This window comes from Ochotona princeps, chromosome 1 (assembly GCF_030435755.1).
Source record: "Ochotona princeps isolate mOchPri1 chromosome 1, mOchPri1.hap1, whole genome shotgun sequence".
NCBI classification, from domain to species: Eukaryota; Metazoa; Chordata; class Mammalia; order Lagomorpha; family Ochotonidae; genus Ochotona; species Ochotona princeps.
The window spans coordinates 82829117-82844006 of record NC_080832.1 but is presented as its reverse complement, the minus strand read 5'-3'; the positions used below and the strand labels follow the sequence as shown (position 1 = coordinate 82844006).

At 43.1% G+C, this 14890-nt stretch overlaps 1 protein-coding gene across 1 annotated transcript in view; it reads left to right on the top strand.

Moving 5' to 3' along the window:
• MTO1 (mitochondrial tRNA translation optimization 1) overlaps positions 1-11210 on the top strand; it is a 38294-nt gene extending 27084 nt beyond the window's left edge. Inside the window, exons 10-12 of the mRNA XM_012925550.3 lie at positions 2941-3059; positions 7757-7917; positions 10420-11210. Of these exons, the coding sequence (XP_012781004.2) occupies positions 2941-3059; positions 7757-7917; positions 10420-10542 (403 nt within the window). The 3' untranslated portion in view covers positions 10543-11210. The remainder of the gene's footprint in view (positions 1-2940; positions 3060-7756; positions 7918-10419) is intronic.
• Positions 11211-14890: the final 3680 nt, after the last annotated feature.

Here is a 14890-nt window from a genome sequence, read left to right as displayed (position 1 = left end):
GCTCTGGCCATTGCAGCCACTTGGGGAGTGAACCAGCGGATGGAAGATCTTCTTCTGTGTCTCTCCTTCTCTCTGTATATCTGCCTTTCCAGTAGAAATGAATGTTAAAAAAAATGTAACTAATTATTAGGGTAGTAGAGGATGTCCAAGGAGCATAAAGTTACAATTTATATATTTATGTATTTAATTCTTGTATTTGAAAGGACAGCTCTCCTGTTTGCTGGTTCATTCCCCAGATAAGTGCAGCAGCCAGGGCTGGCCAGGCCAAAGCGAGCAGGGTCTCCCGCACAAGTGGCAGAAACAAACCCACTTTGCTATCACCTGATGTCTCCCAAAGTGCACATTATCAGAAAGCTAGAATTGGGAGAACATAAATTTGAACCCAGATACTGCAGTACACTTGCTATGTAGGCCCCAGAACTGCTAGCCTAAATGCCTGGGCCAAATCTACAGTTTTTGTTGCCTAGACATACACTATGCACATTGTTAGTTTTTCTAGCAGCTGTGCCTGCGGTATATTTTATCTACCTTTTTTTTTTAAGATTGATTTTCATTGGAAAGAAAATCTTTCTGTCTCTCCTCTCTGTAAATCTGATCCGCCTTTCCAGTAAAAATAAATAAATCTTAAAAGCAAAGAAAAAAAGAGTGAACCCTATGGTCGGTTGGCTGAGAAGTAGCAGGAAACACTGTTTCTGTAGCACGTGCACATTTTTACAGCCCCTCCAGCACTGCATGAGCCTTCCAGCCTCCTCAGGAGCTCACGAACACATAGAATTTTCTGTTTGATTTTGCTTTTGTTTTGAATTTTCATTTTATTGTTTACTTAAGAGAGGGACTGGGAGGGAAAAAAGAGTTCCCAGTTGTGGTTCACTTACCAAATTTCTGCAGTTAGGGCACAAGCCAGCAGCCAGGAACCTCAATCAGGGTTTCCCATATTGGTGGCAGAGACCCAACCTCCTTAGTCATTACCTGCTGCCTCTTAGGTACACACTACATTAGCAGAAAGCTGGAAATGGACGTGGAGCCTCACTGAAGCCCAGACACTCTCATGTAGGATGCAGAAGTTCTCAGTGGTGTTTTTAAGTACTGCCATATATGCCTGTGTCCAACTGCCCCAGCTTTTTAATTAGGTCCTTTGTTTTTGAGTTGCAAAAGGTCCTTATATTTCCTGGGTATTAGTCCCTGATGATATGTATAATTTGCAGGTATTTCCTCACCTTCTGTAAGTTGCTTTTTTACTTTGATGAGTTCTTTGCTATGTGAAGACATGAAGTTTGCTGTGACCTCTCCCATTTGTCTGCTTTAGCTTGTGTTGCCTGTGCTTTCGGTATGCTACCCAAAAAATCACTGCCAAATCTGGTGTCATCCATCTTTCCTGTATGCTTTCTTCAAGTTTCTTAGCATTTTAGAGCTTACATTTAAGTTTGTAATCCATTCGCTGTTAATTTTTATGCATGGGATAGGCAGTTTCCATTAGTCACCATGAGAAGATGCCAAAGTGTTAAAGCTACAGGTAGATCAGGTGAGGCTTCCAAAAACTTATTGTCACTTGCTGAATTAAAACGAGTGACAGAAAGTTCAGATATGTTTAGTCTGGAAGTGCTGGTGCTTCTTTGAACATTTTAATATCATTTATACTGCTTTTTGAGTCTTCCCTTTTGATGCCACACCCCTGTACCAATTTGACCCCAGGCCCTCTCCTCTCCTAAAGTGGGTCCAACTATAGGCCATTTATTTATTTTTACTGGAAAGGCAGATCAGATTTATGGAAGGATGGTGAGTCAGAGAAAAAGATCTTCCATCTGCTGGCTCTCTTCACTCCCCAAATGGCTGCAACAGCCAGAGCTGAGCCGATGTGGATCTAGGAACCAGGAGCCTCTTCCAGGTCTCCCAAGCAAGAGCTGGATGGAAAGCAGGGCCTCAGGGATATGAATCGGCGCCTATGTGGGTACAGGGTGCTAAGGCTTTGGACCATCCTCTATCGCTTTCACAGGCTGTGGACAGGGAACTGGATGGGAAGTGGAGCAGCCAGGACATGAACTGACTCCCCTATAGGGTCCTGGCTCTTGCAAGGTGAGAGTTTAATTGTTGAGCCATTTGCCAGGCCCTGCTGTGTTAATTCTTCACTTAATATGTGGCTTTTCTAGGTCTAATTAGTTTAAAGGACTACTGATTTAGCAGTTTTTACAAAATTGAAAATTTCATCTTAAAATTCATATATCTCTTTTTTTAAGGTTTATTTATCTTTATTGCAAAGTCAGATATATGCAGAGAGGAGGAGAGACAGAAATATCTTTCATCCAAAGATTCACTCCCCATGTGACCACAACGGCTGGTGTTGTGCCGATCCAAAGCCAGGAGCCCAGAGCCTCTTCTGGGTCGCCCACCTGGGTGCAGGGTCCCAAGCCTTTGGGCTGTCCTCCACTGCTTTTCCAGGCCACAAGAAGGGAGCTGGATGGAAATTGGGGCTGCTGGGATTAGAACCAGGGCCCATATCTGATCCCAGCACATTCAAGGCGAGGACTTTAGTCACTAGGCCTGCTCCGGGTCCTCATATAATATCTCAAAGGGCCCCCAAACAATGAAAACACTTTTGGAAGAAGAATATGGTTGAGGGGCCAGCATTGTGAAGTAGTGGATAAAGCTGCCACCTGCAACATCAGGATATCAATTCTTTACATGAACAGGAGGACAGATGATAGCCGTATCACCCTATTAACAACTTACTTCTCATGATAAGGAGTTGGGGAGAATCAAATGTCAACTCCGATTCAGAGCATGCTGTGTAACAGATGCTGCTGCTGTGTGCACGGAGGAACGTGAAGACGACCTTTTGGAGCTGTTCATTCTCAGAGTTGGTATTGGCCCAGAGAGGCTTGCTGCAAGATCGCCTTATATGTTATGAGTATCTGTGTTAACGTAGCTTTTGTGTATTTGCAGTGCTCTAGATGTTCTCAAGCATGAGGAAGTTGACATGGAGTCTCTGGCCAAAGCTGTTCCAGACCTCTTCAAGAAGTATATTCAATGTAGAAAACTAGCCGAAAGACTGAAAATAGAAGGTAGAAAACCATCTTTTTTGCCCAAGATATTTATGTACTGCCTTTAGCCATTTGCATAAACTATGAGAGGACAACAAGCCCCTTCAGAGCTCTGTGCCCAGAGAAGCCATCATTCGCACAGAGCCAGCGTAGTATTAGGCGCTGCGCTGCTCACAGGGTGCTCTCCAGTTAGCAGCATTGCAACTCCTGTCAGCTTCTCAGAAATGTAAAGTCTCAGGCTCCATGTCATTCACACTGACAGTCTGCAGTTTAACAAGATCCTCAGGTGTTTTGTTTCTGTCTTTTAATTGAAATGTGCTACAGTAAAGCTCTCCTTGGAGAAAAAAAAAACTAATTTTGTACATTGAGCATTCTCTTCATCTAATAGTATAACAGTGAGCAAAGCAATACACTCTTAGGCTTTGACAACATAGGGGTTGTCTTCCACTGTTGATAAGTACTCATTTTGATTGACGCAAAGAGATTTAGTCTGCCCCTACATGTAACATGTGATGAAATCTCACACTCTTGGTCAGTTTACCAGCTGCCAAAGCCCATGTGTTGGTGATTGCATTACATTTTTTTTTAAGTTTTTCATCATAAGAGATTTCAGACATAAACAAATTGATAAGACTGCGAATAAGACTGCCTTTTGCATGTTGATAGGTGTTTTTGCAGGGGTAGAAGTCTGTAACGGAAGAGGCAAGGAATAGGAATGTGTAGGGAGAAGGGTAGGCAAAGTTGGATGATGGTGTGCTGTTCAAACAGGAAACAGAATCCCTGTTGTAGCAGCCAGAGCGGGGAGAGCGTAGCACTGCTCCAACTGGTGTTTCCTTCACTTCCAAGGAGGTCTGTCACCTGCAGTGACCTAAGAGCTACATGTCTTCCTGCCATGGAAGTTGATAAACTCACCAAGAACTTGCTGTGGTAGTACACTCATGCACAGGAAATAATGTCAACCTTTTATTTTACCACCACGATTTCTATACTGAGAAAACTTAGAGCTGTTATCACCAGGAAATACTGATTAAATTACATGTTTTAAACGTGATTTGTGGTATTTGTTCAGTGAATCATAAGATTCAGGTCAAAATAATCCAGAGCAATACTTTATTCACAGGAAGGCTTGCCTTCAGCCAGTGTTACTACTGGTTGTCTTTGTCTTTTTTTTTTTTTTTTTTTTTTTTTTAAGATTTTATTATTATTGGAAAGCCGGATATACAGAGAGGAGGAGAGACAGAGAGGAAGATCTTCCATCCGATGTTTCACTCCCCAAGTGAGCCGCAACGGGCTGGTGCGCACCAATCCGATGCCGGGAACCTGGAACCTCTTCCAGGTCTCCCACGCGGGTGCAGGGTCCCAATGCATTGGGCCGTCCTCGACTGCTTTCCCAGGCCACAAGCAGGGAGCTGGATGGGAAGTGGAGCTGCCGGGATAAGAACCGGCGCCCATATGGGATCCCGGGGCGTTCAAGGCGAGGACTTTAGCCGCTAGGCCACGCCGCCGGGCCCTTGTCTTTTAAACAGTCTGGCATATATAACAGCTCTGGCAGTCTGGGGTTTACATTGAGTTAAAGTGCAGTACACTAAGTGTGCGTGTGTGTATGTTTTAAGATTTATTTATTTTTATTGGAAATGGGCATTTACAGAGGAGAGACAGAGAAAGATCTTCCATCTGCTGGTTCACTCCCCAAATGGCTGCAATAGCCACACCTGAGCCAAGCCAAGCAGATCTGAAGCCAGCAACCAGAAGCTTCTTCTAGGTCTCCCATGCGGGTGCAGATACCCATGACCTATCCTCCACTGCTTTTCCAGGCCACAAGCAGGGAGCTGGATGGGAAGTGGGGCTGCCAGAACACAGACCAGCACCCAAATAGGATGCCTGCACGTGCAAGGTGAAGATTAAGCCACTAAGCCATCACGCCAGGCCTGCAAAGTGGTTTTTAAGATTACTACTTTGGGGGACCCGGCACAATGGCGTAATGGTTGGGGTCCTCGCCTTGAACGCACCAGGATCCCACATGGACGCTGGTTCTAATCCCAGCAGCTCCACTTCCCATCCAGCTCCCTGCTTGTGGCCTGGGAAAGCAGTCGAGGACGGCCCAAAGCTTTGGACCCTACACCTGCATGGGAGACCTGAAAGAGGTTCCTGGCTCTTGGCTTTGGATCAGCACGGCGCCGGCCATTGTGGCCACTTGGGGGGTTAATCACCGGACAGAGGATCTTCCTCTCTGTCTCCCCTCCTCTCTGTACATCTGACTTTGCAAATGAAATGAAATGAAGTGAAGTGAAGTCAAATCAAGTCAAATCAAATCAAATCAAATCAAATCAAATCAAATCAAATCAAATTTACTTTGGGCGCAGCTAAAGTCCTTGTCTTGAACATGCCAGGATCCCAGATGGGTGCTGGTTCTAATCCCAACAACTCCACTTCCCATCCAGGTCCCTGCTTGTGGCCTGGGAAAGTAGTCAAGGACGGCCCAAAGCCTTTATAAGATGCTGGACTCTATGTTTAGTATATGCTTACAAAGAGGGAATCTCAACTAAACTTGAACTGTGGTTATGCAACAAGGTGGAGTAATCCACCATGGGGGGAGGGGTGGGGAGAATCCTAGTACCTATGAAACTGTGTCACATAATACAATGTAATTAATGAATAAAAAATAATTTTAAAAAATGATTTAAAAATTCTGCGGGAGGAAGGTCCTGGCTTTGGACTTTGGATTTCTTCCTGTCTCAATGTGACTTCCAAGTTCTGCAACCCGTTTAGACTCCTCAATAAAGTCTTTGGACCTCAATTTTTTTTTTACAAATTCTTTTCCTAAGATGTATTGTATTACAATATTGTACCGCACCCGTTAGAGGCATTATGTTAAGAAAAGTGAATAGTTACCAAGATCACAGGGTTGGTGAATGGCATAGCCAAGACTGAACCCAGGTAACCTGCATGCAAAAATGTGTGCTTGGCAACTGTCCTTTGATGTTGTAATACCCATAGAAGTTATTTTTTTTAAAGATTTATTTTTTATTTTTATTGCAAAGTTAGATATATAGAGGAGGACAGACAGAGAGGAAGATCTTCTTTCCAATGATTCACTCCCCAAGTGACCGCAATGGCCAGAGCTGCGCCGATCTGAAGCCAGGAGCCAGGAGCTCTTCTGAGTCTTCCACGTGGGTGAAAGGTCCCAAGGCTCTGGGCCATCCTCATCTTCTTTTCTGGGACACAGCAAGGAGCTGGATGGGGAGCGAGGCTGCTGGGATTAGAACTGGTGCACATGTGGGATCCCAGCACATTCAAGGCGAGGACTTTAGCTGCTAGGCCACCGCACCATGCCCTTGTAGAAGTTATTGAGCCAACCTTGGAAATCTCTAAATAAGGTGAGGCCCAGAATGATAATAGGTAGCCATGGTTAGAGGGCACTAGTAGAGCCAGACTCAGATTTTCTGGCTGCAAATCAAGCTAACAGAACCTCAGGCAACGCCTTTCTTGAATGGGACAGAAAGACCGCCTCAGTTTAGGTCAAGAAACCAGGTTTTAAGTTTTTCTAAAAGCAGAATGCTTGATATATAAAATAACTGCTGAATTATAATCTTTTTTTTTAAGATTTATTTATTTTTATTGGAAAGGCAGATATACAGAGAGGAGAGACAGAGAGGAAGATCATCTGTCCGATGATTCACTCCCCCCCAAGTGGCTGCAACGGCCGGTGCTGCGCCGATCCAAAGCCAAGAGCCAGGAACTTCCTCCAGGTCTCCCACACGGGTGCAGGGTCCCAAGGCTTTGGGCCGTCCTTGACTGCTTTCCCAGGCCACAAGCAGGGAGCTGGATGGAAATTGGGGCTGCCAGGATTAAAACGGTGCTAATATGGGATCCCTGTGTTTTCAAGGTGAGGACTTTAGCCTCTAGGCTACTGTGCCATGCCCTGAATTATAATCTCAATATCAATATTATTTATTATGGGCTGCCAACTAAGTATCTCTAGTTTTCAAAATTATAACTTTATTTGAAGCTAATTTGTAAGACCGTTTTTCTTAGAAGAGTATTCTTTCTTTAAACTAAAAATTAGGGCCTGGCAGAATAACCTAATGGCTAAATCTTCACCTTGCATGTGCCAGGATCCCATATGGGTGCTGGTTTGTGTCCGGGGTGCTCTACTTCCCATCCAGCTCCCAAGCTTGTGGCCTGGGAAAGCAGTCGAGAACAGCCCAAAGCCTTGGGACACTGCAACCACGTGGAAGAGCTTGAAGAGGCTACTGGTTCCTGGCTTCGGATTGGCTCAGCTCCAGCCATTGTGGCCTTTTGTGGAGTGAGCTAGCAGATGAAAGATCTTTCTCTCTCCTTCTCTTTGTAGATCTGACTTTCCATAAATACAAATAAATATTTTTTTTAAATCAAATTTAATTTAATTAAAAAATCAAGCCCAGTCTATTAGAAATTGTTCCAGCCAGAATTTGGACTGAAAAGGAATGCAAACTTTTTATCTTTCATTTTCCAGATGTTTGAAATGAAAAGAACATACATTATGCTGCTAGAAAGCATGCTATCTACGCTAGGTACTCTTAGTCTCAATCTCTTCATTTGCCACAGGCAACACCCATCCAGCCTGTCTCATGGTATTGATTATTGAATGACAGAATATGTGCAGAGTTCTTTACATGTAGAAAAGACTGTACTGGTACAGCTGGATATCACAACAGAAATCTAATTTCATTTTTCAGCCACCTATGAATCAGTGGTGCTCCTTCAGCTACAAGAAATAAAGGGAGCTCAGCAGGATGAAGCTCTCCAACTGCCAGAAGACCTGGATTATTTGACTATCAGGGATGTTTCTTTGTCCCATGAAGTTCGGGAGAAGCTACACTTCACTCGCCCACAGACGGTAAGCAAACGGATAGTGAAGTAAAGCAAGTTCCAAATGAAGACCCAGTCCTTTTTACACCTGGAGGCTATCTTGACCATATAACTGAAGAAGGTACTTCAGAAGGTTCATGGACAAATTGAATTAAGCTTATTTTGGTACAAAAACAATGAAATCTGTGCAAAATTTTTCACGAATTTGAGACCTCTCAGGTCTCTCTCCACATGACACATGTTGGTATGTCTCTGCAAGAAGTAATAGAAGCCTCATCTAATTAAATAATTGAAAGTCAAAAATTGGTTTGGTTATATACTTTCAGCCATGTGTTGAACCGTCAAAGCAAACTAGTCTAAATTTGGATGGATTGAAAAAGCACACAAAGTGGGCCTGGTACAGTAGCTTAATGGCTACAGTCCTCACCTTGCATGTGGCAGGATCCCTTATGGGCACTGGTTCTAATTCCGGCAGATCCACTTCCCATCCAACTCCCTGCTTGTGGCCTGGGAAAGCAGTTGAGGATGGCCCAAAGCCTTGGGACCCTGCCTCCACGTGGGAGACCTGGAAGAGCCCTTGGCTCCTGGCTTAGGATCGGCTCAGCTCCAGTCATTGTGGCTGTTTGGGAAGTGAACCAGGAAAATCTGTCTCTCCTCCTCCTCTCTGTCTATGTGCCTTTCCAATAAAAACAAATACATCTTTTAAAAGATATATATATAAAAGGCACAGGAAGTTTAAAATACAGTGCTTTTCAGATCACTACTTGGATACCTTCCTGGGGTTTCCATAGCAGAAACCCCTAGCAAAAGAGCAGAACCAGAGTTCCCCCACGTGTGCCTCATATATATGTGCACAATCATATGCATTAACAAAAATTTTAAATATTTTTTGTGTAGCTGGTTGTAGGTTTCTAATAAATGTTGTGAAGACAGAAAATCAGTGACTGGGCTCAGCTCCAGCCATTGTGATCATTGGCGGAGTGAACCAGTGCATGGAAGATCTTTCTCCTCTCTGGAATCTGCCTTTCCAATAAAAACAAATAAATCTTTAAAAAAAAATTCTGGGCCTGGCACGGTAGCCTAGCACCTAAAGTCCTCTCCTTGAACACACTGGGATCCCATATGGACGCTGGTTCTATCCTGGTGGCCCCGCTTCCCATCCAGCTCCCTGCTTGTGACCTGGGAAAGCAGTTGAGGATGACCCAGGGCCTTGGGATTCTGCACCTGGGTGGGAGACCCAGAGGAGGCTCCTGGCTCCTAGCATTGCTTCCACTTGGGGAATGGATCATCAAACAGAGGATTTTCCTCTCTTATCTGACTTTCCCATAATTAAATAAATAAATGAATCTTTAGAGAAAAAAAATTTTTTTAAAAGAGTAGATTTACAGAGAGAAGGAGAGACAGCAAGAGCTTCTGTCTGCTGGTTCACTCCCCAAATGGCCACAATGGCTGGAGCTGAACTGATTCAAAGCCAGAATCCCCGAGCATCGTAGGGTGTCGACCGACATGATTGCAGGGTCCCAAGGACTTGGGCCATCATCTGCTTTCTCAAACCATAAGGCAGGGAATTAGATCAGAAGTGGAACAGTTAGGACTTGAACTGCCCCCTAGTATTTGTTCTTTTTTAATTAACAATTTATTTATTTATTTCAAAGAGTTAGAGAGGCTGAGGGAAGAGGAGTCTTCCATCCACTTATTTATTCCCCCAGTGACCACAGTGGCCACAGTTGCACCAGGCTGAAGCCAACAGGAAGTACCAGGGGTTCAAACATTTGGGCCATCTTCTGCCACTTTTCCCACGTGCATTAGGAGGGAGCCAGAATGGAAGTGCTACGTCACCACATTGGTAGTAATAATTCATAAAATTAAAGAACATATTTAGGACCCAGTGCGGTGGCCTAGTGGCTAAAGTACTGGCCTTAAATGTGCCGGGATCCCACATGGGTGCCAGTACTAGTCCCAGCAGCCCCGCTTCCCATCCAGCTCCCTGCTTGTGGCCTAGGTAAGCAATTGAGGATGGCCCAGAGCCTTGGAACTCTGCACCTGCATGGGAGACCTGGAGGAAGTTCCTGGCTCCTGGCTTCAGATCGGCATAGGACCAGCCGTTGTGCTCACTTGGGGAGTGAATCATTGGACAGAAGATCTTGCTCTCTGTCTCTCCTCTTCCTCTCTGTATATCTGATTTTCCAATAAAAACAATGAAATCTTAAAAAAAAATAGTATTCTTGGCAGTCATTGTAGAAACCAGTGAAACAGGCCTTACATTTTATAATCCTGTCCTGTTAGTTTTGGGATGTGTTTTTATGTGTACTGTCCAACATGATGGCTAATAGCCAAGCCAAATTTGGCCACTTAACGTTAGCTGAATGAAGTGTGGAATTTCAGCTTTGCAGTGGTACTAGCTACTCTTCAATACCATATGTCATTAGTGACTGCCATCTTGGGCTGTGCATTAATAAGGTAGAAATGCTATAGAAAATAGGTGTGATTTGCTGTTAATCACTTACGCTCATGTGGTCTGTCTTGTTAGATTGGAGCTGCTAGTCGTATACCTGGAGTGACACCTGCTGCCATTATCAATCTGCTCAGGTTTGTGAAGACTGCTCAGCAAAGACAGGTGGCCATGAATGAGTCACCGGGAACTGATGGATAAGTCTGCGATACAAACATCAAGCTTCACTTTACAGAAGACTTCTGTCAATACAGGAGTATAAATAGGAGACAGCTGTTTTGCACTTGTTGAGACAACTTTATTAGGTTATTGTAAGTTTGTTGTTTGTTTATGAAGGGGCAGAGATTATAGTTGTGGTTTCTGTGTATCTGAAAAAAATAGTTTTAAACAATTTATACTCTTGAGAATTCTAATGTGGTCAGTCTCTTCATATAACTTTGCAGTGTTTATTGAAGAGAGATGTCATGAAGCTAAAACTAAACTTGAAAAAAAAAATCTTGCCTATTTGCCTGCTCATACGGGCTTTGTCCATTACATGTACCAAATTAAAAATCTGTCAGCCTGTTTTGAAAAATGGTAATCTTCTGCCTGGTTATAGTTGGTCAGAAAGCAGTATCAAAGGGCTGTGCTTTGCCACAGTGGGCATGCCACCACTGGGGATGCTGCATCCAGGAGTGGGGGAGCACTGCTTCCTGTCTTACCTGCTAATGCACACCCTGGGGTGCCTCAAGTACTCTGGAGTCTCTACCTCGGGTGAGACCTTGGATTATGCCCCTGGCCCCTGGTTTGGGTCTGAACTGGCCCTAGCTGCCAACAACAAATGCCAAGGCATTTGGAGAATGAACAAACAGGAGAAAAGAAAAAAAAAGTGAAAATAAATAACAATTTTAACAATAAGAAAGCAGGTCCTGGTGCAGCCGCCAGCGGCTAAAGTCCTCACCTTGCGTACACCAGGTTCCCATATGTGCGCCGGTTCTAATCCTGGTGCCCCGCTTCCCATTCGGCTCCCTGTTTGTGGTCTGGGAAAGCAGTAGAGGACAGCCCAAAGCGTTGCGACTCTGTACCCGTGTGGGAGACCCAGAAGAAGCTCCTGGCATCCGACTGGCTCAGGTTTAGCCAATGTGGCCGCTTGGAGAGTGAATCGGTGGGCAGGAGAGCTTGCCTCACCTCTTGTATGTTAAAAAAAAAAAATGCAGTATCAAAGCTATGAGATGACTAGAGCTAAAATTAAAACTACAGAATTACTGAGCTAACATAGTATGTCCATGTTGACATCAGATTTCAGTACTTAACAAAGCAAGGAGGAGACATAGTTCATGATAACCTTGGATAGATTTTGTGAATATAAGAAAGAAGCTCCAAACCTCCACTCCTAAAGTCATATCAAAGAAAAAGAAGTATTATTATTTCATTCAGTGTACATTGTACAAATGAATTGAAATAGCACACTCTTAGCCCGTAAGTATATACATTTTTATAATTAATTTTTTTTTTAATTTTGTACTTAGTAAACCTTCCCCAGTAATTGTTTTGTAAATTAATGAAAGCCTCATCAAAGACGAGAAGGCAGCATAGTTATTGCAGGCATTTAACCCATCAGGAACACCGTTTCTACATTAAGTGTAATACCACAGTGGATTTTTTTTGTGCTACTTACTTAACACAAGATGGGAAATCTGATTTTAAACTTTTTTTCCTGAATAATACAAAAGAACAAAGGCTTGCGAATGGGGTGCCTACTCGATAGGATATATGAAGTATTTATGTTGTAAAATTTTTTTGAGAGCTTTCTGATACTCTTTGCCAAGTGACACTTAGATATACAAAGGAACTCCAGGATTTAATGTTAGCCAATACAAAACAATGGTTTCAGTGAAAACTGTTTAACGAAAAACATTTGTTTTAGATTCCTTTATTGGCCTGAGAATGTGAACTTTTTAAAATATACACTATTTCTGTTACCACTAGCCAGAAGTGCTACGGAATATAGTCCCCTAGGAAAAAACAGCTAAGAATGTGATCTTACACAATCCATTTACTTCGTGGAAATCCCCCATCATTAACAACAGTCTGATTCCAGCAGAAACTGTTGGCACTTGTGAGGTCCTGGGCTCACCGCAGGCCATGCCGGCCAGCTGGAGAAGCCGGGGCCAAAGGTCATCTCAACAGGAACACCAACGCTGAAACGGGAAATGACCAGGAGCATTGTGAAATGTGGATATGACTGATGAAGGCTAACTAAATCATCACCATCTTGATTATGAAATTGCTTCAGAGCAGAGAGCTTGAATTTTATAACTTGCTATTTTAAAAATATGATGTCACTTTGAGTTGCAACCCAGATGGAAATGATAATGGCTTTTCCACTTTAAAAATTTCAGTTCCTGGGGCCCAGCGCCGTGGCCTAGCAGCTAAAGTCCTCGCCTTGAACACTCCGGGATCCCATATGAGCACCCATTCTAATCCCAGCAGCTCCATTTCCCATCCAGCTCCCTGCTTGTGACCTGGGAAAGCAGTGGAGAACGACCCCAAAGCCTTGGGACCCTATACCCACATGGGAGACCCGGAAGAAGTTCTGGTTCCTGGTCTGATTGGCTCAGCTCCAGCCATTGCGGTCACTTGGGGAGTGGATGGTAGTTCTCCCTCTCTGTCTCTTTTCCTCCTCTCTGTATATCTGACTTTCCAATTAAAATAAATGTGTATATATATATATATATATATATATTTTTTAAGTGTTTATTAGAAAGTCAGATTTATACAGAGGAGAGGCAGAAAGATCTTCCGTCTGCTGGTTCATCCCCCTAGTGACCACATTGGCCAGAGCCAGGAACCAGGAATCTCCTCCAGGTCTCCCATGTGGTTACAGGGTCCCAAGGCTTTGGGCCGTCCTTGACTGCTTTCCCAGGCCACAGGCAGGGAGCTAGATGGGAAGTGAAGCAGCCAGGACACAAACCAGCACCCATATAGTAGCCCAGTGCATTCAAGGTGAGGATTTAGCCGTTAGGCTATTAAGCAGGGTCCAACCCATTCTTTATCAATTCATCAGATAATGGACATCTTAGTTGGTTCTGTATTTTGGTTGTTTTGACCAGTGCAGGTGTATTAAGTTTCTGTCTTTGAGGCATATACCAATAGTAGGATTGCTGGATCATATAGCAGCTCCAGTTCTAGCTTTTCTTTTTCTTTTTTCTTTTTTTTTTTTTTTACATTATTATTATTATCATTCTAAGATACAGTTCCATAGGCTCCTGGCACTTCCCTTATCCCCCCCCAAATTCCCTCCCCCTACCTAGTTCCTCTATATCATTACTAAAATACAGTTCTTCATACACAGTCATATGTCCATCATTGCAGGCATGGACAATGGCAGAGAGTCCAGCATGCTATTGTCAGGATCTAGTGAACAGTTTCATTGTAAGTCCATCTTTGTCTGGAAACAGAAATGCATACCATACTGCATCCTCACATCTGGATGTTAGTCTCCATTTCACAGCTACTGTACATCCTCTTAAATGAAAAGTCATGATACAAAATCAACAATAGAAAGAAAAATAGAAATTTACAATGCCATGAAGTTAAATGACATGTTACTAGATATGACAGTCTCCATTACACAGCTACTATATATCCCCTTAAATTAAAAGTCATAATACAAAATCAACATCTGGGAGAAAAAAAGAAATTAACAACACCATGAAGTTAAATAACATGCTACTAAATGACTAACATGTAGCTGAAGAAATGAAAATCAAGAACCTTCTTGAAGAAAATGATGCTGCTGTATGATCTGCGAGTGATTGAATGATTTAATCAGAAGGAAGTGTTTTGAAGAGATGAAACCAACAGAAAACAACAAAACACATGCAATATAGTTCCTGCTGATCCTTGTTGGTGATGTGTGTCTCTTCTAGACAATAAATAGATGGGTTTTGTTTTTTAATCCAATCTACCAATCTATGAGGTTTGATTAAGCTTAAACCATTTACATTCAGAGTTTAATATGTATGGATGGTACTTTGTTCCTGTCATTTTAGGAATGAGTTGTTCATTGGTTTAGTCTTCTGTTGTCATTTTACTGGGATGTTCTTCCCATTTGCCTTTGGTTTTGGTAGGTGCTATTCCTCTTCTCTGTCAAGAGAACATCTTGAAGTATCATTTGTAGTGCAGATTTGGAAGAGGCAAATTCTTTTTTTTTCTTTAATTTATTTTATTGTATAGTTGTTGACAATCTTTACATAGTTAATTATGGTTAACAAAAAAAAGGTTCAGGGGGTATAGGGAAATGGGTAATACTATTATGTCCATATTGTTTCCATCGTGTATCTGAGGTAAAGGGGGATCTTGAGGAAGAAGCCCCAGCCAGTTTCCCGCCCACCCCAAGTCCCGGGTGTGGGGCATGCTCTGAGATATGTGCTCAAGTGGTTTTAATAGTTCTCCAGTTATGAATCGCTGCCAGTTTCGCTCGATGAGGTCGTCCACTGATTGATATGGTCCATCATAAAGTCTCCGTTTGCCCCATATTTCGCTGCTAACATATAGCTGAGATGAA